This window comes from Nannospalax galili, unplaced genomic scaffold (assembly GCF_000622305.1).
Source record: "Nannospalax galili isolate Female #2095 unplaced genomic scaffold, S.galili_v1.0 scaffold376, whole genome shotgun sequence".
Classification (NCBI taxonomy): Eukaryota; Metazoa; Chordata; class Mammalia; order Rodentia; family Spalacidae; genus Nannospalax; species Nannospalax galili.
The window spans coordinates 277,653-300,842 of NW_008338108.1; the positions used below are offsets into that span (position 1 = coordinate 277,653).

At 38.8% G+C, this 23,190-nt stretch overlaps 1 protein-coding gene across 2 annotated transcripts in view; it reads left to right on the plus strand.

The window, feature by feature from the left end:
* Positions 1-23,190, plus strand: part of Fmnl2 (formin like 2) — a 330,610-nt gene that overhangs the window by 265,397 nt on the left and 42,023 nt on the right. For both annotated transcript variants that reach the window (XM_008832871.3, XM_017798092.2), the window contains exons 8-9: positions 1,273-1,349; positions 4,314-4,407. In XM_008832871.3, coding sequence (XP_008831093.1) covers positions 1,273-1,349; positions 4,314-4,407 — 171 coding nt within the window. The remainder of the gene's footprint in view (positions 1-1,272; positions 1,350-4,313; positions 4,408-23,190) is intronic.

The following is a 23,190-nucleotide window of genomic DNA, read 5'->3' on the forward strand; positions in this document are numbered from 1 at the left end:
CCCACCCCCCCAAAAAAGATTTTTGAAACAGGATCTGATGTAGCCAAGCTGGCTTTGAATTTCTAATCCTCCTGCCTGTACCCCCTAAGTGCTGAGATTACAGCCTTTATGCCCCATTTATATTACTGTTCATCAGTAGATGAGAAGGAATGCGATCAAGGACTCAAGTGGAGGGACTAGTCTTAGATTGGAGCATAGAAGAATTTCTCTCTGAGAAGCAACGAGGAGTTGAGGCCATATCTGTGCCTGTGGACTCACTGGGCTAATCCTCCTGCCTGTACCCCCTAAGTGCTGAGATTACAGCCTTTATGCCCCATTTATATTACTGTTCATCAGTAGATGAGAAGGAATGCGATCAAGGACTCAAGTGGAGGGACTAGTCTTAGATTGGAGCATAGAAGAATTTCTCTCTGAGAAGCAACGAGGAGTTGAGGCCATATCTGTGCCTGTGGACTCACTGGGAAGTTTTGTTTTAGTTTGTTTTTTGGACACAGTGGCTAACCTCTAATATGTGATTGTTTTGCGACAGCCTTCAAAAAGGTGGATTTTTTTTCCTCTTATTTTTGATTGCATATCAGTTTAGGAGGGTGAAGAGCTAAACTGTATAGATGAGACCGTAGTTTTTTAGCTTGGCAGAATACAGATTCTTGAAGGTATTAGGGACTGGCTTGCTTTTCTGGAGGATGAGGAAGCATGCCTCAGAATGGCCATTGCCTAGGGAGGTGCCTAGAGGCTGGGGACTATCAACTCCAGCTACATGAATTCCAAGTTGCTTGAAAAAAAATAGATTTCCTGACTTTGTCTTTGAGATGCAGAGTAAATTGACTTGCATAGATCTCAGGGATTCAGAGTGGGCTTTTTGGTTTGTTTAGTCTTCAAAATGATTTAATATGAACACAGTTTTCAATCACTAAAATAGAGTCTTTTTACTATTTTAATAAAGAAAAACACATAGTTCATTCATAAATAATGGTAAGATGTCTTTGATCAAAAGGCCCTTGGGTAATGACATTATTTCTGAAATTTTTGAAACAAAGTGTGTTCTGACACTGTGTAAGCGACACAGCTTCATTTATCAAGATAGGAGTTATATGAGGAAAACTTATCAGTGGGTTTGTTTTGTTTTTCTTTTGTTTCTTTGGCAGTGCTAAAGATTTTACTCAGGTCTCAGTCATAAGAGACAAGGATTCCACAGTATAAGGGTTTGTTTTATAAATAATATTGAAACAACCTTCCTAATGCTTTTCTTTTTTCCCCCCTCTCTCATTTCAGTATGGTTTCAATATGGTCATGTCTCACCCACATGCTGTCAATGAGATCGCACTAAGCCTGAACAACAAGAATCCCAGGTAAGTGTCTTGTGTAATATACAAGTCTAAATCTTACCAGCAAAACAGAGAACTAGTGAAAATTTACCCCATTTAGAGTTTTGAAACTGCCAAGTATGACTTCCTGAAAGAAGTCTGGCTATAAACCCCTTGGTTGTGTAGAGCTTTCCCTTTCAGCTAGCTACATTCCTGTAGGGGGCAGAGGGGAATGCTTGGTGAGACTCCAGGTCTTAGCTGCCCTCTTTAAGCTTTCATTTACTTCTCATTGTCTTTGCTTCAAAATTTGATGGGTAAGATAGGTTGCAAGCTTGCCCAGAAGAGCCTTGATGAAGATTTAACTATACTAGTTAAAATGAAAACTGACCAAATCCACATACCCTTATTTATACTTCTTGCTGTGTTTACATGTGTAGCCTAGTTACCTAATAGAAAAGGAAATGCAGATAACTGTGCATGCATTCCTCCATGTTACATTTACTTTCTATGAAGGCCAGTACCATATATTGTCACTTCACTTATCATTGTTTTTTAATTACTTTAATATGTTTTATATTCTGGTGATTTCTGTGTTTTCAGTTGTGTAAGTCCCTCTCATCAGATACCTTCCTATAAACTGAATTACTTGATCACTGTTAATTCACCTAAAAAAATCTGATCACAAATTAGATCTTTCAATTTGAAGTATAATACAAACTATAAGTCCTATTTAAATACTATTTTTCTTTTAATGTCCCCTGATTAACCCTTCCTCAGTATTGTGATTGCTTCTGAAGTTTACTAAAATTCACAGTAGTCATGCTTCGTTGCCCATACCTTCTACTCAAGGAAGTCATTATTCATTTTTCTTAAAACAATCCACATTGTGGAGTATCAGAACGGTCTTTGTTAGGATGTTGGCAGTAGTTTCTATTCCAGAATAAAGATGAAATACTAAGGCAGTCTTATGATGAGGAAACAATGCTGTTTCTTTCTTCACATTTTATTTTCAAGCTTTGAATGCATCTCTAGCTGCTTCCAAAACTATTTCAGATTGAGTTTTATTTTCTTGACTCAGAGAAAATATTTTTGTATTAATACAGCAATAATCTAGCTCCTTACTGATCTCCTACATAGGAAGAAGAAACACTAGAGACTTGTAGAATTTTGTGTCACTATTCCACTTGTATCACCATGTGGAATTTTTATGACTCCATTTGCAAATGAGCAGACTTGAATTACAAAACATCAATTTCAGTTGATTTTTTAATTTTATCATATTACACTTTTTTACTCTAAAATTAGAGAATTTAACCAGTACTTTTTCTGTATATTCCTAAGATTATTTTTGTTTTACCTCATCAGCAGGACATTTCACCTGTATTCTATGTGATGATTTGGCTGACTAAATTAGTTTTCATTAGTAAATCATTTATAATTTGAGGGTGGGAAGCACTGTCTTAGTTTCCTTTCCTGTTGCTGCAGTAAAATACCCTGAAAAAAGCACCTTTAGGGAGAGAGGATTTTTTTGTCTCACAATTTCAGGTTATAGTCCATCATTATAGTGAGTCAGGGTGGCAGGAACTTGAAACAACTGATCACATCACATCACATTTACAGAAAAGAACAGTGAGTTCATGCATGCATGCTAGTTCTCAGCTTACTTTCTCCACTCTAATACATGCCAGGTGTCCCTGCCTGGGGAATGATGTCACCCACAGTGGGCAGATCTTCCCACTTCAATTAACTTAAGATGATCCCCCACAGGCCAGCCTAATCTAGACAGTCCCTCATTGAAACTCCCTTCCCAGGTGGTTCTAGATTGTGTAAATTGACAAAACTAACCACCACATAGGCTTTCCACATTCACTACAAATTACGTATTTAGAAATCAGGAAGGTTTAAAAATGTGTTCTGTACACATGTGCAGACATCTAAGTGTTAATAGCATTAAAAATGTAGGAAACAGCAGATTTTAAAATGAAGTGGAGATCTTCTTTAAAGGGTAAAACTCATTCAATTTTATTATCTTTCATGGTTTATACTGAGTTCAATATTGTATGACTGTATTAATTCAACTGTGGACCTAAAAATTTACAGCCACTTTTGAAAGAGTGTATCCTTGCTCTGGAGTGTGTTACTGAATATGTTAAAACTGTAATGAAATGCTTTGTCTAATCATGTGGTTATTAAATTTAAAAGAATTAAAAAATAATAATTCTTCAAAGCATAAAAATTTGCTTCTTAATAATTTACAGATGTGAAAAACATTACCACTGAAATCTGCCTGATGACTTTATATCCATGCTCAGATGCCAAGGATCTCAGAAAGTAACTGACTGTGACTAGTAATAATCAGATATATAGAGATTAGAAATGCAAGTGCAAACATCTTACTGTTAATTGAATTAAAAATGAATTTTTCGCTGGGCATGGTGGTGCATGCCTTTAATCCCAGCACTCGGGAGACAGAGGCAGGCAGATATCTGAGTTTGAGGCCGGCCTGGTCTACATAGTGAGTTCTAGGACAGCTGGGGCTACAGGGAGACCCTGTCTCAGAAAAAAAAAAAAAAAAAAAAAGAATTTTTCTGTAGGAAACTGTATTTTAGTAATGAAATGGAAATCTTTTTTAAAGGTTAAAACCTCACTTAATTTTTTATCTTATAGGGTTTATACTGAGTACAAAATATTGTATAACTATTAATTCAACTGTAAACCTAAAAATTTACAGCCAATTTTGAAAGAGGTGCATCTTAGCTCTGGAAATTGTTATTGAATTTGTCAATGCTGTTGTAATGAAATACTTCTTCTAATTATATGGTTATTAAATAAGTAATTTTTAAAAAATGTGCTTAGTGTAACTGTCCTTTAGTTAATGAAGGTTTAAGAAGTGCCCAGACCAAGACTTTATTCTTATCTGATCCATTTTAGAAGGAGCTGCTAAGTCATCGTGTCTCTCTTAGTGATTTCAGTGATTTATGTTTTACTTTTTTCTTTTTGTTTTGACAGAACAAAAGCTCTTGTCTTAGAGCTCTTGGCAGCTGTTTGTCTTGTCAGAGGCGGGCATGAAATAATTTTATCAGCTTTTGATAACTTCAAGGAGGTAGGACGCACAGTAGTTTTGATAATGTACTCACACAAACATCTCATGTTTGGACATCTTTGAATGGAGTGATTTACCTTTTCATTGGTTCTAGGACTAAAGAGTATAATAGCTAATTTTCCAAGGCATTCCTAAGAGTGAAGCAGTGATCTTAATATGGATTGAACTTTCTTTGGGTGTCCCACTTCCGTCATAAATTCAAAATTCAATATTGTTTGCAGTACTTATTTTCCTTAAGCGGACAAGGAAACAGTTTGAAAACAGGTTTCATTACACATACGTCATTTTTATTAAGGCTTATACAATGCACTTATCAGTAAATTTTATGAACTCCTTCCTCATAGGTTCTTCTCCCATGTCCTATTTGTTGTCATTGCTTTGCTGGATATTATGAAAAACCTATCAAATAAAATATAGATGCCCATTTTAGGACTTTGTAGTCTTAAGTGGTGGTGTCACAAATAAATAAAAAGGAAAAAAATAAATACAGCGTAGTGTAGTGGTATAACATTTAATCCCAACACTAGGGAGGTGGATGCAGAAAGAAGCCTTGGCTGCATATTGAGTTCCAGGCCTGTCTGAGCTACATGAGATCCTGTCAAAAGAGAAACAACAACAACAGCACCAAACCCCAGAAAAACAATGGACATGTGTAGTTGAAAATAGAGACTGAGGGCTAGAGAGTGACTCTGTGGTAGGGCACTTGCCTAGCATGCACAAGGCCCTGAGTTTAATTTCTTGCATCAGTGGGAGGGAAGGAGAGAGGGAGAATGATCACAAAAGAGACTATTGGAAGTAGGTAATGTGATACTACTGATTCTGCTACAGAATAACCAAGAAAACTGACTGAGATAGTGGCCAGTTTCCCTTGGGGTGGTAGGCAGTACTGCATGGCCAAGCAGGCTGCCTCTATGGTTCTCCTGTATATGCTTCACATCTCAGGACAGTTTTAGGAGGGAAATTGCATAGTTCTGGGAGAATGGTGAAGGCACTTGGAGCCTCAGGTTCTGATAGGACCCTTAGTCAAGTTATGCCTTAGCCTGGCAACACTACTTAATTCCAAATATTTCTAGATTAAGACTCAAGCCAAACTGACTTAAAGTCCAGTTTCCTGAGGAGCTTAAAGGCGCTTTGCCATCTTTGCTGAAAGCTTCTAGAGTAGGATCCATATGTGTTTCCTGAGCACCTGCTTTTTGTGTGCTGCCATAGCAGCAGCACACAAATCTTCAATGGTTCAGTTTCATAGAAGAATTAAGTTTCATAGACAAAATAAGAATTAAGTGCCTGATGTATCCATGACTACATAGGTAGGTCAGTGGCTGAGCCTGGTCAAGATTTGTTGTCCTAATTCTGAACTTCCATGAAACTACACTAAAGCTTGGGTTCAGATGCTTGTGAATCTCATGAGGGAAATAAATGAAATGCTGAAAAGCTATCCTCTGTACTGCCGAAAAAGATCAATCATGCCATAGACCTGTCATGAATGGGGAACTTTGAACCCATGAAGGGGGCGGGGGTGTACACTGCTTCCTCTGTCACCTGTCATGGCTGAGGAGCTTTGAGCATCTGAACAGGGGGTTCACACTTCTGTTGTATTGCTACCCTTCCCAGAAGCCAGTGCTTAATGATTCTGAACATATCTGTGTTGTTAATGCCAACCATGGCGTGAACCAAATATTGTCTTTTTTTTTTAACTTACAGTGTCTCAGTGACAGTGAAATATATTTAAGTTCTAATAGAATGATGTATAACAGGGAATCTTTAAATTCATATTCTGGCTTCCAAAACAGACTTCACAGGGGGTTGAAGAGATCGCTCAGAGGTTAAGAGTACTCACTGTTCTTGCAGAGGACATGGGTTCAGTTCCCAGCACCCACATGACAGCTCATAACCATCTGTAACTCCAGTTCCAGGGGATGCCCTTGTCTGGCCTCCACAGGCACCAGACTTATATATGGTACACATATATACATGCAGGCAAAACACTCACATAAAATATAAGTAAATCCTTTTAGAAAAATTAAAAAAGAACAAAATAGACTTCAGAGACAAGAATGTATAAATGCTTATATGTGAATCTTTATGTACATATTGTGTAAATAGATAATTTTACATTTACAAATAAGGATATGTATTTGGGTGGATGGGTTTAAAATGCAAGATAAATAGCATATGTTGATTATATAATCACTAAATCCTTATCATTAGGTCTTCTTTGAAAATATCATATGCCATATTTCAAATCATACTGAGATCACATGCCATGTCCTATCTACACCGAAACACTTACTGTGCATTTATCTGTGACCCTAGTTATAATATACCTTATAACCTATAATATAACAACCATCTGATTATACATGTAATCCAAATTATGTATTAAAAATTGTATAGAATCAGAAGTAAAGCTAGTAATTTAAGGGATGCTTTGGTTTTGTTTTCTCATAGTTATCATAGAAGGTACACAAATATATACAGGAGTGAGTCTGAACTTCCCATGTCTAGAATTTCTGTGTTACACTGATGTGTGTTTTAGCCATTTAGAGGATTGTATGTGTTTAGTTGAAGAAAAAAGAACTCCTGCTAAAGTTAATAACTGTCTGGTAGTAATGAAATCTAAATCAATTAAGACAAGAGTTTTGTTTGTTTCTTTTTAAGAAAGATAGGAACTTATAATGTGGCCCTGGCTGGCCTGGAACAGGGTATGTAGATAAGGCTAGCCTTGAACTCACAAAGATCAGCCTGCCTCTGCCTCCCTAGTGCTGGGCTTAAAGGCATGTCCCACCACCCCCAGCATGACTTGAGAGTTTTTAAAGCTATAACAAATGCAGCCTTGTTTCTACAACTTGTCCTAAGTTATAGCAGTTTAGGTTCTAGTTTTCTCTGACCTGGGCCTTTGCATCTGAGAGACTGGGTCCATGTGGTCAAGCATCAAGGACAGTTGTGTGCTCTTTGCCTATATTCACCTGAGTTGCAGCATCCATGTTGATTGTCAAAGCCAAAGAATTACCCTAATTACTCTGTGAATGGGGACAAGGCAGTAGCATGTTTCTGAGAAACTGGGTTCTTAGTAAGTTTGAAGGAACTTTTAACACTATATTGATCCAGTTTTGGAGTAGAAAAAAATGTTACTTGTGTTGATCTTATTTTAACAAACTAGAATGCCACTCAGCTCAAGGTCTTGTAAACCTCTTTCTTCTTCTCTTCTCCTCCTATCTTTATAAGTGAATTATTATTAGGTATTGTTTATTATCATAGTAAGGATGTTTTCTTTAGTCTTTTTAGCCAAAAATGTTAATGGAGCTAATGCTTTATGAACTATCATCTCTGTGTTGAAGGATGCTTGGGCAGGGTTTTGGTCAATGGATAATACCCATGGAAATACTCATGGCTGAAAAGAATGCCATATTCAGGTATCAGGATCCCAGGGCGTAGGACCGGAGGAACACTTCCCTTGTAGAAGGTGGCTTTTAAAGCTTTTTGTCCCTTTTAAGAGAAGGAAGAAATGTTCCTGTTTGTATTGGGAGGGAGGAGTGGAATGAAGTGATGTGTTTTGAGTAGCCAACAGACCTTTTGGGCTTTGGTCACTTTTAGAGCCCAAGAGTAAAGACTGCACAGTCCAGCAGCAGATGCTCAAAGGGAAAGTAGAGACTACTCACTCTCAATATGTGGGAGGAATTATCCCCTGACCCTCGAGCCAACAAGTTTATTCTATCTAATTTGTCCAGCCCTAAAAATTAACTCAAATGTAAAATGAAGCAAAATGTTTTTGACTCTTGATAGATTTTTATATAAGATTACTTCTTTTTCTAATGTTTCAGTTAATATTATGGCTATCAACAAGGTCATTCTGATTTTTCTAAAGTTTAAATTTTTTATTTGTGTGTGTGTGTGTGTGTGTGTGTGTCTTCAAGTGCACTCATACGATGGTGCACATATGGAGGTCAGGGGCCAGCCTTCAAAAGTCTGTTCTCTCCTTCTACCTTGGGTTCTAGCTATCAACCTCGGGTCATCAGGCTTTCATGGTCAGCTTTTGCTGACCCTCATTCTGTTTTCAAAGGAGTCTTGCCATGAGTGTTCCAATATCTGAAGTGTGTGTTTTAGGAATTGAGGGAGGGGAGGTACGGAGCTTAATAGTATCTTATGGTGGGAAGGAGGTTTACCTAATTCCTTGTCTACTATGATGAGATTGGGACTAAGGCTACTGCCACAGAGCAAGCACATACGTCGTCTCAGTGTATATCATGGCAAGTGAGTTTTAATGCTATAACTTCAGATGGCTGCTGGCAATATGTGTGATTTCTGCTTTCCCTTAAAACAGGAGTGTGAATTGATGAAGACTAGATCATGAAGGGGCTAATGTTGTACTCTTTGAATATTTTTTTAAGAACAATTAAATAAAGGAAATTAGCACATCTGGTTTGGGCGTTGAAGCATCTCCTCATGAAAAATGTATGCTCTTGAAATGAGGGCCAGAGTGAGAACAGGGAGCTGTTTGTTTTTCCTCATTGTCTCTCTTAGACATGTGGAAGGACATATAGCCATCTTCTTAAAGTTCAGTCTTAGTTGATGGCTGAATATGTTTTTGAGCATTGTGTCTATCAGACAAAAAGAAATACTTTTGGAAGGCAAAGCCTACTGTTTGGTGTTTGTATTAATTTGGGTGTATTTGTAACATACCTAGGAGAGGGTGGACTGGAAAGAGGTCAAGGAATGCTCAGACGTGACAAGGAACAGAGAACAGGGTTAGAAAACAGACAGGCATTCCTAATGTTGCCAGCTTCTGGATGTGCCTTTGAGTTGAGCCACCCCTAAGCCCTGTTTGCCTGCTTTTTTTCCCCCTCTCAGGCATCATGGACCTTGCCTAGCAAGTTAACAAAACCATGCCTACTGTGAAGGACCTCAACCAGCCCTCACTGTAGATTTATAGAGTCTAATCCAGTTTCCTATAAGTTTTCAGCCTAGAACTTGTTCTCAACTTTTCCCTTAACCTTGTAGCTTTTCCTCCATTATATTTTTGGGTATCATTGAGAAATTCCTTTACTTATAAAAAGCACTTCCAAAATGTCCAGAATATGCTCCCACTTGAAGTCACAGAGAAAAAGTACAGAGGCCACTGGGCTCTGCAGTGGAACACCCTACAATGATATAACACAAGGGTTTTGAGCCACCAGCTTCCCCAAGGCTGCTGGGAGGTCTCCTTGGACTTCCTGATTCCAGGTTGATTATAACTGTTCTTGTCTGCTTTGATAATGACAACATCTGGCTTGAGCAAAAAAGCCCTAGTCTGGTTAGTGAAAGCCCTACCCCCTCCCACTTCTGCCTTTCCAGTGTAGAAACACAGAGCTTTCTGAAATGAGTCACTCAGGCCACCAGCTTTCTTGTATACAATACTCTTGGCAGTAGCTATTTTTTTTTTTTTTCCATCCAGTTGCTAGAATGCTTCCTAAGAAGGTCGATATGGGTTAACTACTGGGCATCTGAGAACATTCATGCTATGCATTATTAAGTTGATTTAAGAAAGCCTTTCAAGTCTTATTCACAGTGGTCTAAACTGGACAAGAAGAACAGATATTTTGGTGTCTTTCCAGAATCCCTCTGAGTTTAATCTCATCAACTTCTTTAGTATTTGAAGGCATAGGGTTATAAATCCAGCATGGGCCATCCAGATAACTCTGTAAGTGCTGGCAGTTTCAATGAAGAAGGAAGAGTACTTCTTAATTCTCGTCATAGGAGCCATAGTCCAAAAAGTGTGTATGCATTTCATCATACCAGGCTAGAACCAGATTATCTTACTCATCAGAACACCTCTGGCTGGTTTGTCCTCTTGAATTCAGGGAGCAAAGTCCTAAACAGTTTTAACTGTATATATTTTTGTCTGTTAACTCTTGTGGGTTTTGTCTATGGGTAATGTAGTACCCTAAAGGTAGTTTTACTAAACTCATGTGTTCTTCATGTCAGGATTCAGGCTGGAATGGCTGAGACTGAATTTGCTTTGTTGTATCTAGGGTCTCTCAGGGAAGAAACAATTGACTAGGGGCAGGAATTCACTGGGAGCCTTCTTCAGTAAGGCATCTAGTTTGAGGTCTTTGATGTCTTGAAGGCTGAACTCTACTGAGATTATCTACCTGTCCTGTGTAGAAAAGGACTGTCCTGCTCAAGGTCTGGGAGTTTTCTTATCATGGTTTCTGGCTTCCAAGAGAGTGCTCCAGGGAAGAGCACTGAGAGAGCAAACACTCAAAGAGACAGAGGCATAGAAATCACTTTTGTATTCTGTTGCTTACCAGTGGCTCCTCAGGCCAACCCAGATCCAATAGGAAGACAGTGGCTTCATTGGAGTATCTAGGTCACATTGCAGAAAAGCCGACAAGAGAGGGACAGTTGAACATCTTTAGAAAATAGTTTATACTGTAGAGAGACAGAACCAAGAAAAATGTATGCACATGTATATTTATAACATATGTTATAAAAGGAGATTTATTGGATTAGCTGACATGGTTGGGGCTGGGTAGTCCGGTAGTGAGTGACTGCCCACTGAAGAAGCAGAGAACCTGGTAGCTACAAGTCTGTGAAGCTGAATGCTTCAGGAGTTCCAAACTATGCTGGGGTCTAGAGTTCCCTGGAGAGCTGCTGGAGTTGAATCCACACTGAAAGGCCAAAGAAGGTGGAGTCTGGTGTCAGTGAATGATGGTAGCAGCCACACATGCACTCACACAGAAAGGACGGTGCTTGCACACGTTTTAGTTTTTTTTTCTAATTTTTCCTTTCCACTCTTTAGCATATTGCACAGTGTCACCCACATTTACGATGAGTGTTCCCAGCTCAGTTCTTCCCACAAGTCAGTCCTCTCTGCAAACACCTCCAATGACACATCCATTGTTGGACCTTTACTAGGCCTATGCATTTTTCAGTCCAGGCAAGTTGACAGTCAGTGCTAGCCATCATGTGGATATTACTAGCTGTATGAGAATTACCTGTGTATTTATAGTTGCTTCTCCCTTTCTTCTCTTCATTCCACTCAATACTTCATTTTTCTTCATAACAAAGTTTTATAAACTTTCTGATTGCAGCTAGAACTGATGGTTACTGCTTCTTTCAAGTGAATGATTTTTGTGATTCTTCCTGAAGGACAAAGGAAGCATTGATCTAGGTTTCCCCAGTTTATTTCCTAGTAATGACCTAATTATTATCATCAATGTCTTTGTCCTTGAATAATGAAGTGAACACTGGTGGCCTCTGATTATTAAAGGGTAAAGTCTTGCTAACTTACTGAAAAAACACTCAACTTGAGTGATAATCTGTTTGTCAGCAACATCAGTAAACACTGGAAATTTAAAAACTAAACCATAAGACCTGTAAAAAGGGAGCCTATAAGCCAGTTGAAGAAGCAATGTTTTTTCTTTTTGCCATACTAGGCTCTGGAAAGGTAAGTGGAGAATAGTGCTGACCAAGAAGAATAGCTGATCAAGACTCTGTGTGTGTGTGTGTGTGTGTGTGTGTGTGTGTCTGTGTGTCTGTGTGTCTGTCTGTGTGTCTGTCTGTCTGTCTTGGATAGATGGGTCAGAAGAGTACTCAAGGTACCTGACATTAGGATGAATGATAATTAGTCTCCCCTCCCCTCCCCTCCCCATGTGTGTTTTTGTTTTTTGAATTCTATATTCCTTGGCTCATGTCCTTCTTTCATCTGTGAACCCAACAACATAGAATCTCATCTATGTCTGTTTCTTTTATCATGTCACTGTTTTTCTGATTCTTGGACTTCCTTATGGAACCTTGTGAAACACTGAGCAATCTCCTGGTCTCAAACTCCTTAACTTAATCACATCTGTGCGGCCCTTTGTACTACAGAAGGTAACACAATCACAGTACCAGGGGTCAGAACCTTGATGCAAGGAGTACTATCATTTTGCCTAGCACAGTAAGTAAAGAGAACTAAGGATGGCATTTTGTATCAAGGTGATCTTTTATTATTTTATCATTTTTATTATTTTATGATGTATGAGTATATTGCCTGCATGTATATAAGTGCACCTGTGTTGTGCAGTGCATGAGGGTCTGAGACGAGGGCATTGAATCCCTTGGAACTGGAGTTACGGATGATTGTTTTCTGCCATGTGGGTGCTGGGATTTGAACTCAGGTCCTCTGCAAGAGCAATCAATGCTCTTAATTGCTGAACTCTCTCACCAGCCCCTCAAGGTAATCTTTTAATAAAGTTTCAAGGACTTGGGTTTTCCCTGAATCTGAATCTTCACTCTTAAAGTACACCAGACACAAGAAGAGAATGTTGGGATTGAAAATTGGAGGATATCATCAAAGATATGTTCCTTTTGACACAATCTTCATGTTGCCACGGGGTCTCAAATAGCAAGGAACAGCAGAGGAAGTGTGGGCCCCACTCACTGGCTGTTTAAACAAGCTCTGTTAAATAAGAGTAAGAAATTCCTCTTGGTTTGGGGCAGAAAGCCAGTTGGCAGAGGGCCCAGCATGAGGTTGCTCTGGTGGGGTAAGGTGTGGGTTTGCATCTGTGGTTTGTTTCAGAATATTTACCATTGATGTTTCTGAGTCCTTGGGTTGTTTCCTTCACTGATAGCCTGTTGCTGTCTGAAATCACTTCTAACATCTGCAGGACCTTCTTTCTTTGTGAACCTGAGAGCTCTAAAAGAGAAAGCACAAGAATATAAAGATGCGGAGAGACAGCCAGTTATTGATACTTTGCTGTTCACCCTAACTTGAATGGAAACTCCCCTTCCCTGCCTGAGCAGAGTTTTATTCAAAGAGAAACTTCACTCTATTTTAAATATAGCAGTCATTTAAGAAATACAGTGCTGCTTCCTTGTATTTTTATTAGTATAAAAAAAAATCCTTCCTTGAGCCTTTCCCTTTTGGCAACTGTAGAGCAGTTGGTATGTGTGTCTTCATTTCCTGTTCTTGGAAGAAAAGAGTGCCCTGAGGGAAGGCAGTGAGAGCTGTGTGCTACACAGTGTGACTCAGGGTCAGGTGCTGATCCCCAAGCCTGTAGTGTTCCCTGGCTGTAAAGGACATAAGGACCATGTGAAGTGCTGTGTGTGGATTGGAAAGTTAAAATCAAAGCAATAGGTTTGACAATATCAACTCCAGGAAACATTAGAATGGAGGTTCTTAGCTTTGTCGGGATTTTGTAGCCATTCTTACACTGATTTTTACAGAGTCATGTTAAAAGTCTGTTTTCAGACCACCTTGTTTTCTTCTTCTGTGTCTTTAGTTTTCTTTCTTCTTCAATCCCTCCAAACTTGTATAGTAAATGTACTTTAAAAATATCTGCCTTGTTGCCAGGTGTGCTGGTAATTCTAGCCCTGTTAAGATGGAAGCAGGGCAAGGTCATCCTTGGCCTCATTAGTGTTGAAGCCAGCCTGGACTACTTTAAACCTTGTCTCAAAAGAAAATAAAATCTCTGTCTTGAGACTTAGTATTTCAGATTCATTCTAGTTGATTTTAAAAGTAGTTTTATATTATGTGAAAATAGAAACATTTTTTAAAAAATCATTGATTTATAGGTTATAGGTTATTTTAATGATTTGAAAGTCCAGTGCTAAGGGTTAGACACATGGCTGCTTTCAGGTTCACTCATAGCTGCTAGGATAGCTCTGAGATGCTACATATGCTATCTTGGGAAGAAGGGTTGGAAAAAATCATATTTGTGTGTATTTATGTATACATGTGGATACTGTGAGTAGTTGCATAAAGATAGGTAGTGTGTACAGCAATAGCCCTTAAAGGAAACAAATGAAAAGATTCACAGTCACAGTGGGGGGCTACTGTTGGTGTACTGTCACTTCTGTTGCACTATTAGGTATTTCCCCTATGTATGTGTTAGGTACAGTTTTCTTTTCTAAAGATGCTTGGTTATCTTTTATGTAATATCTCTTTAAAGCTAAATTGATCCTTACCACTGCTTTCCTTGAGGACTACAAAACAAACTCAAAGTTCACTGAAACTTGTAGGAAGTTGTTGAGCCAATATATCATTCTCAGCATGGAAGAAGTACAGTTCTTGGAGCCAGACTGGGGAGTTTGACAGAAAATGAAAGGCACAATATATGTACCACAAGTTTCTTTGCCTTGGTAAAGGCAGGTATTTAGGTGAATGTTAAATGTCTAACAAGGTCAGCAATAAGAGAGGGTTTCCAAACTTTAAGAATTTTGCTTCTTTTTTTTTTTCCTTATTATAATTTACCCCCAAATTCTAAGTACTTATTGTACTTGACTTCTAATTAGTGAAGCGCAAATTAAATTTGAATTTGAAACATTTATAAAAATAAACACAGGGGCTGGAGAGATGGCTCAGTGGTTAAGAGCACTGACTGCTGTTGTAGAGGACCTGGGTTCGATTCTCAGCATCCACATGGCAGCTATGAACCATCCTTAACTCCGGTTCCTGGGGAATCCGAAGCCCTCTTCTGACCTCCATGGCATTGCACGACACAGGTGCACTCATACATGCAGGCCATATACTCGTACACATAAAAAATAATAATAAATAAATTTCTTTTTTGTCTTTTTGAGACAGGGTCGGTCTCCTTGTAGTCCCAGCTGACCTGAACTCACTATGTAGACCAGGCTGGCCTTGAACTCACAACAATCTGCCTGCCTCTGCCTCCCAGGTGCTGGGATTAAAGGTGTGCACCACCACGCCCAGCTAAATAAAGTATTTTTTAAAAACATAAGCACATTTTTATATATGTGCAGTCCATGGTTAATATGTACAGGTTTCATGGTTTCTTTTATACTAATGAATAGTAGTTTTCTGAAAAGCACAGTTCATGAGTATATTCCATCTATCATGTTGGAAGCATTAGTAAATCTGTTATGTATATGAAAAAGCCATATACACAGCTAGAGATAGAGAAACTACTATTAATGTTTTCTTTAGTAAATATTTGGTGATATGTTGTTTATTTAATGCCAACAGGACTAATGCAGATTATTTTGTGAATTCTCAGGAGTATATTCCATCTATCATGTTGGAAGCATTAGTAAATCTGTTATGTATATGAAAAAGCCATATACACAGCTAGAGATAGAGAAACTACTATTAATGTTTTCTTTAGTAAATATTTGGTGATATGTTGTTTATTTAATGCCAACAGGACTAATGCAGATTATTTTGTGAATTCTCAGGAGTATATTCCATCTATCATGTTGGAAGCATTAGTAAATCTGTTATGTATATGAAAAAGCCATATACACAGCTAGAGATAGAGAAACTACTATTAATGTTTTCTTTAGTAAATATTTGGTGATATGTTGTTTATTTAATGCCAACAGGACTAATACAGATTATTTTGTGAATTCTCAGGTATATCCTACAAGGTAGATAGTATTAAGGAGGGAATGGTTCATTGTAAATGGGCCTGCTCTCATAAACTTTCTAATTCTAATAAACATCACCTTGGGGATTTTGCCATTCAGCTCCAAGTCTGTGTATAATCTTACACATTATCAGGATCCAAGCACTTTCTACATGTTTGTACATTTTTTTTCTTCACTTTCCCACCAAAAAGCAAACAATAGAAGTGTTTATAGACAAGGTAGATTGGTTATTGGGAGTGTTTTAAAATGCTAGTAAAATTCAGGGTATACTGAGTTGTTTGTAGGGACCCCAAAGAGAGAAGGGGTGGAAGCTCCAGCTAGCTTGGAACTTGCTATGTAGACCAGGCTGGCCTCAAACTCACAGAGATCCACCTGCCTCTGCCTCCCAAGTGCTGGGGTTAAAGGTGTGTGCCACCACACTCGGCTTGAGCAGGATATTAAAAAGACTTGATTTGGTGGAGAAAATTCTAGAAAAAAAGAGATTGGCAATATAAGTCAGAATATATACGCTGGTTCAGGAAAATATCTGAAGCCTCTGTTACACAGAACACAGCCTGACAGGGCTGTGATAAGGGCCTGGAATTTAGTTAGATGGTTCATATACTCTCCCAATTCCATAATTTGTGATCCTGTATGAAGCTTTCTGCATGTCTGCCTGTTTGTGTATGTGTGTGTGTGTTTGCGCGTGCGCACGTACATACGTACATATATAAATCTTTTCATCTGAGAAGAATTAAGTGCTTCCTTAACTGTGTGTGTGGGGGGGAACGTAGGTGGTAAAATAATAGGTGCGTTTATTTACAGAAAACAAAGTTACATGGCTAAAACAAGACGAGTACATATTAACCAAGTTTAAAATAGATCACTGTGACTTTAGACTATGTTTTAGTCAACTTCATTTTACAACAATGAAATATACAAGGCAATTATAGAGAGAAAAGATTTGATTTTACTCATGATTTTGGAAATCCTAGTCCAAGATCAGGTGACCCTTGTTGCTTTAGGTCTCTGTGAGACTAGCCCATCATGGAAGGAATGTGTAGTGGAATGACCTGCTTGCATTGTGAACTTGGAAGCAAAGATAAGAAGGACCAGGGTCCCACATTCCTCTTTGAGGGCTCCCCATTATGAACTAAGGCTCTACCACCAGTCCCTACTTCCTAAAAGTCCAGTGTCTTCTCAGCCTGAGGCCTTTTACACATGCTCCTTTGGTGTGGGGGGGTGGATTTCAACCTCCAGCCTACAGTAGGCTGTTTGATGATTGCTTCCCTAGTTCCCTCTTCTCCCCAAGCTATAGTGGCTGAATTAGTCTCCTGACTCAAATATCATTTAAAAACTTGCCTGTGTGTGAACTGGGCCTGTTGGATGTGTTGTTAGTTCTGTCACTGATGAGGAGCTGTCTGTGAAAACATCGCTGACTTGTGTAGTTGTTGAATGACTGAAGTTCAGAGTCATTATTTAAGCTTTTTTATTCCCAGCTCTCCTGTTATACCCCAGACTCTGCTCTGCCCATCGTAGTTCAACAACCATTCACCACAGTGGGACCTAAGGCTCATACTCAACTTTCTTATTCTGTATATCACTCTGCCAAGTATGTATTCATACTTAATTTCATTCATAATAGAAACATACTCAGAATTAAATGGCCTAGTGGTTCTTGATTTCAGGCCCGCATCCTGAAGCTGAGCTCTTTAACAGCACTTTCCCTTCTGCTCTGCATCACTGGAGGGTGGAATTAACCAGTCACAGTAACATGAGCTGTGGGCTGTTTTGTTTTGGTAGTTTGGTTTTGGCTGTGGAATATGAGGGCTCCTTCCTCACCAGTAATGCACCAGCTACACATGTGGTATTCCAGGTTTACTGGTATACCACCACGAGCAACACTGCATTTCCATTCTGAGGTCGTTTCCAGGAATGGTGTAAAATGAGGCAATGTTATTTTCTGTGCGGTAGGTCTCAGGCTTGATACTAAACCTGGCACAGTAGCACAAGCTTATAATCTAAGCACTTGTGATGTTAGAGGCAGGAGGATCAGAAGTTGAAAGTAATCTTTGGCTGCTTATATAGTTTAAGACTAACCTGGGCTATATCAGACTGTATCAAAAAACAAAACAAAAAACCAAAAAACTGGGAGGCAGAGGCAGGTGGTCTATATAGCAAGTTCCAGGCCAACTGGAGCTGCAGGGAGATCCTCTCTATGTCTCTGTCTGTCTGTCTGTCTCTGTCTCTGTCTCTGTCTCCCCCTCCCACCCCCCCCACCCCCTTGTGGTATATACCTGTACACCCAGCACTTAGGAGACCGAATGAAGTAGTAGAATTTTGCTTGGTGCCAAACTAGATTACCTAGTGAGACTACTTAAAAAATTGCTAAGAACCCCAAAGAACTTTTTTTCTTATTTGTTGAGACAGGGTCTTCCTGTAGCCCCAGCTGGCCTGAAACTCTCTATGTAGATCAGGCTGGCCTTGAACTCACAGAGGTTCGCCTGTCCCTGCCTCCCAAGTGCTGGGATTAAAGGCATGAACCACCATGCCAGGCCCCAAAGAACTTTTTAAGTGCAGTTCCTGTATTGCCATATTATAAAATGCAAAAAAAAAAAAAAAAATTGATGCGCTTACCTCACGAAGTATAATAACCTTATGATATGTTAATGTAGAATGACAAAATGTTTTAAACAGGGTACTTTAGTCATTTCAAGCTTTTTTACAAAATGCCATAGCCTTGGTGGCTAAAGAACAAAAATTATTTTCTCATTAAGTCTATAGACTAAAAACCAAGGTGCAGCACAGCTTGGTTTTGGGAGTGCTCTCTTTCTGGCTCTTACACTGCCACCATCCCTCTGTGTGCTCACATTGCCTCTCCATGTGTGTTCAGGCAGGAAAGATTTCCCTTCTCTTATGGTCCTGTGGGATTGGTACCATCCCCCACTTTATGACTTTAACTTAAAATCTTATCTTAAATCTTTAACTTAAATCTTATCTTAAAATCTTTATCTCTAAATACAGTCAGAGTGAGTATCAGAGCTTTAACTTTCAAATCTGGGGGAGAAACAATTTAGTTTATAAAGTAACATTGTTGGGCCTGGAGAGATGGCTCAGCAGTTAAGAGCCCTGACTGCTCTTGCAGAGGACCAGAATTTGTTTCCCAGTACCCACATGACAGCTAACAATTGTCATAACTCCAGTTCCAGGGGATCTGATGCCCCCTTCTGACCTCTGCGGGCATTGTAAGACATGGTGCACTTACATACATGCAGAAAATACACACATAAAATAAAAAAAAAATTAAGCCCGGCGTGGTGGCACACACCTTTAATCCCAGCACTTGGGAGGCAGAGGCAGGCAGATCTTTGTGAGTTCGAGACCAACCTGGTCTACATAGTGAGTTACAGGACAGCTGGGGCTATAAGGAGACCCTGTCTCAAAAATAAAATAAAATAAAATAAAATGAAATGAAATGAAATGGAATGGAATGGAATGGAATGGAATGGAATGAAAGAAATGAAATGAAATGAAATGAAATGGAATGAAATGAATAAAATAAATAAAATAAAATAAAATAAAGTAAAATAAAATAAAATAAAGTAAAATAAAATAAAATAAAATAAAATAAAATAAAATAAGGGCTCCCACTCTCACAGCCATTACAGTACATTGAGCTCCATAGGGACAGTATTAGGGCAAGTGAGAGCTGCATGGACACTGGGTGACTCTGCGCCTCGCAGAAGAAAACAACTAAATGTAGGCAGAGGAGATCCTAAGAGGCCGAGAGGCAAAATGTCATCATATGCATTCTTTTACAAATTTGTTGGGAGGAGCAGAAGAAGAAGAATCCTGATGCTTCTGTCAGCTTCTCAGAGTTTTCCAAGAAGTGCTCAGTGAGGTGGAAGACCATGTCTGCTAAAGAAGAAGGAAAGTTTGAAGACAGGCAAGGGTGGACAGGCTCGTTATGAGAGAGAAATTAAAACCTCTGTCCCTTCCAAAGAGGAACCAAAAAAGGTTAAAGACCCCAACTCACCTGAGAGGCCTCCTTCGTCTTTCTTCTTGTTCTGTTCTCAGTATCAACCCCAAATCAAAGGAGAGCATCCCGGCTTATTTGTTGGTGATGTTGCAAGGAAACTGGGAGAGATGTGGACCAACAGTGCTGCAGATGACAAGCAGCCTTACGAGAAGAAGGCCGCCAAGCTGAAGGAGAAATACGAAAAGGATATTGCTGCCTACAGAGCTAAAGGAAAACCTGGTGCTGCAAAAAAGGGGGTTGTCAAGGCTGGAAAGAGCCAGAAAAGGAAGAGGGGGAGGATGAAGAAGACGAAGATGAACAAGATGAGGGTGATGATGAATGTTCTAGCACAGTTTTTTTCCCTTGTCTATAAATCATTTAACCCCCCTGTACACAACTCACTCCTTTTAAAGAAAAAAATTGAAATGTAAGGCTGTGTAAGATTTGTTTTTAAACTGTACAGTGTCTTTTTTGGGATAACACACTACTGAATGTATTTGTAGATAACCCTGTCCTGGTGGTATTTTCATAGCCGCTAACATTGCCTGGTACCGTATGGGGGTTGTAAATTGACATGGAAATGTAAAACAGGTTGTTGCACAGCACAAATAAGTTATATGTGGGGACAGTAGGTTTTTTTCATCTTCAGTTGTCTCTGATGCAGCTTATATGAAAATAATTGTTGCTCTGCTGACTGAATACCACTGTGTAATTGCAAAAAAGAAAAAATTGCAGCTGTTTTGTTGACATTCTGAATGCTTCTAAGTAAACACAATTTTTAATTAAAAATAAATAAAAAAATAAAGTGGCATTTTTTTTGGTATGTTTATACATCTTTTAAAGATGAGCTTAAGGAGCTGGAGAGATGGCTCAGTCAGTGGTTAAGAACACTGGCTAGTCTTACAGAAGACCCAGGTTCTAATCCCAGCACCCACATGGCAACTAACAATTGTCCTTGACTCCAGTTCCTGGGGATCTGACAGCCTTTTCTGTCCTCTGTGGGCATTGCATGATATGGGTGCACTTACCTACACATAGGCAATACACACATACTCATAAAATGTAAATAATAAATTAAATATTAAAAAAATAAAGATGAGCTTAATAAAAGTTGCAACTCTTAAATGCACTTTTGCATATAGGCTGTTTTTGTTGAATTATGTGAAGAAAATCCAACCCTACACAAATAAACATATTTGTGTATGTTTAACATCATTTTGTAGTAATATCTGATATTCCTTGATACTTTAACATAGGACCAGTAATACTTTGTAAAGGCTAATTTTAAAGTGGAATCTGAAGCAGTGTTAGTGAACTGTGCATTGTAATCCATTAGCCTATCTTCTACCTTGATTTATAATTTTAGAGTGATATTCAATTGTCATTTGAAAATTATTGATTCTTTGACTTATCCAGATCTTCTAAATACTGACATAATTCATAGTGTGTTATTTTTAAAAAGTCGTGTTCCTTATTATCACTACTAGTCTCTTAAGAATATTCTTTGAGTATGGGGAAGCTATCAATTTTTGAGTAGAAAAGTGCAAGTTCTCATTTTTCATTGCGATAGCAATTTTTAATTATTGGCAATTAATACTGCCAGTGGTTTTTTACAGGTTCACTGAGTTCATCTTTAGGAATGTGTCTAAGTAGTCGATAAGTCTGAGTAAGCTCCTCACTGACTTTCTTCCTCTCACCTGCAACTGGAATAATCACACAAGTGCTTTTTCTTGAGATAACTGTACCTGTCTATGCAGCAGAACTGCTTTAAGTGGACCTCATTTCGTCTTTAAAACTTTCATCATATAAAATACTAATGTGTGCATATTAAATGTATAATAAAATGTGTACTTTTTATTGCTTCATTAAAAATGTTAAGTGAAACCAACTTGAAAAAACAGAGAACACGTGGCTGCTAGGGGTACTCTGGTCACCCATAGAATTCTGTGCTGCTACCTTGATTCGTGCCAAAGCACCAGCAGTTTTCTTCGCTCATCATTGCTTTTGCATTGATTATTACAGTTCAGATGCCAACTAGAAAAGGCAAGTTTTATTATTATAAAAATGTTCTTGACCTCACAGTCACTGTAAAAGGGCCATGAGGATCCTTGATGTTCAAATGCCCAAATCCATTGTCAGGTATCATAGTGTGCTGGGTAGAAGTGGTTCCATTTGGCTAACAGAAAGATTCTCCTAAGACTCAGGACAAGTAGAAGGGTGAATATGAGAAAGAGGAGATGAGAGTTAGGAGATGGCGGGTAACCTTCAGGCATTTTCCTCTTGGTGGTATGAGATCTTTGATCAATCAAGCATCTATTCCTGTACTCACATGCTCTGAATCCGCAGCACACGTTTGATTTAATTTCCTAGGATCTGAGTGTGGGGAGAGCATGAATTAACAGCTGCCACCCTATCAGCTCCTATAGTCTGTGTTGAAAGTGCTGTTCCAGCTCTGTGATGTGCTGTTGCTGTGGTGAAGACTTTCAGCAACCACTGCAGATGTGTCATGTGTTTCTTCCCTCACCCTTTCTGGCCTAACTGTGCACAGATTAAGCCAAGAGCATAAATAAATGAAAAGAGTACAGTGTTTAGGCCTCCTTGAAGCCAGAGATCTAAGGTGAATGTTAGGAATATTTTAGAAATAAACCACTTATGCTTTATTATTCATGGGCGCTTCTATACTAGAATACTATAGCAAGTCTTCTGTAGGGAGTGGTGAAATGCATTTCTCATTTAAGTTATGGTGTGTCAATGAGTGCTCCTCTGGGGATTTCTCTACTTTTTTTCTTCTATATCAGGATTCTTTATTCAGTTTCACAAAATACATGCATAGAAATTAAGTTAATCAAATGCATGTTTTAGGTGCCTGCCACTGAACATCTGAATATTTGGAAACATCTGGAAAGTGACTGAAATTTTCACAGGGGTGTTTAGCTTTATATAGATGAAACATCAGGTCCATAGTCAAATGTCTCCCAAGCCAAGATAGGTCTATACTTCTTTAAAAGAGAGAGGGTTGACAAGATTGTAGGCTTCAATCATTTTTATTTCATTGGAGTGAAATAAAGTGATTCAGTTTTAAAACATTTCATTTTGGGGCTAGAGAGATGGCTCAACAGTTAACACTGGCTGCATTTGCAGAGCACTTTGGTTTGGGTTCCAGCACTCACGTGGCAGCTAACAACTGTCTATAACTCCAGTTTCTGGGGACCCAATACCCTCTTCTTGCTTCTCTGGCCATTGCATGCAGATGGTACACTTAAGTAGATGTAGGCAAAACACTCATGAGTAGATGGATGGATGGATGGATGGATGGATGGATGGATGGATGGATGGATGGATGGATGGATGAATGAATGAATGGATTTAAAACATTACAGTTAAATGAATTTTTTTTTCTTAAATCCAAGGAGACTTAAGAACCAGCAACAGACCCA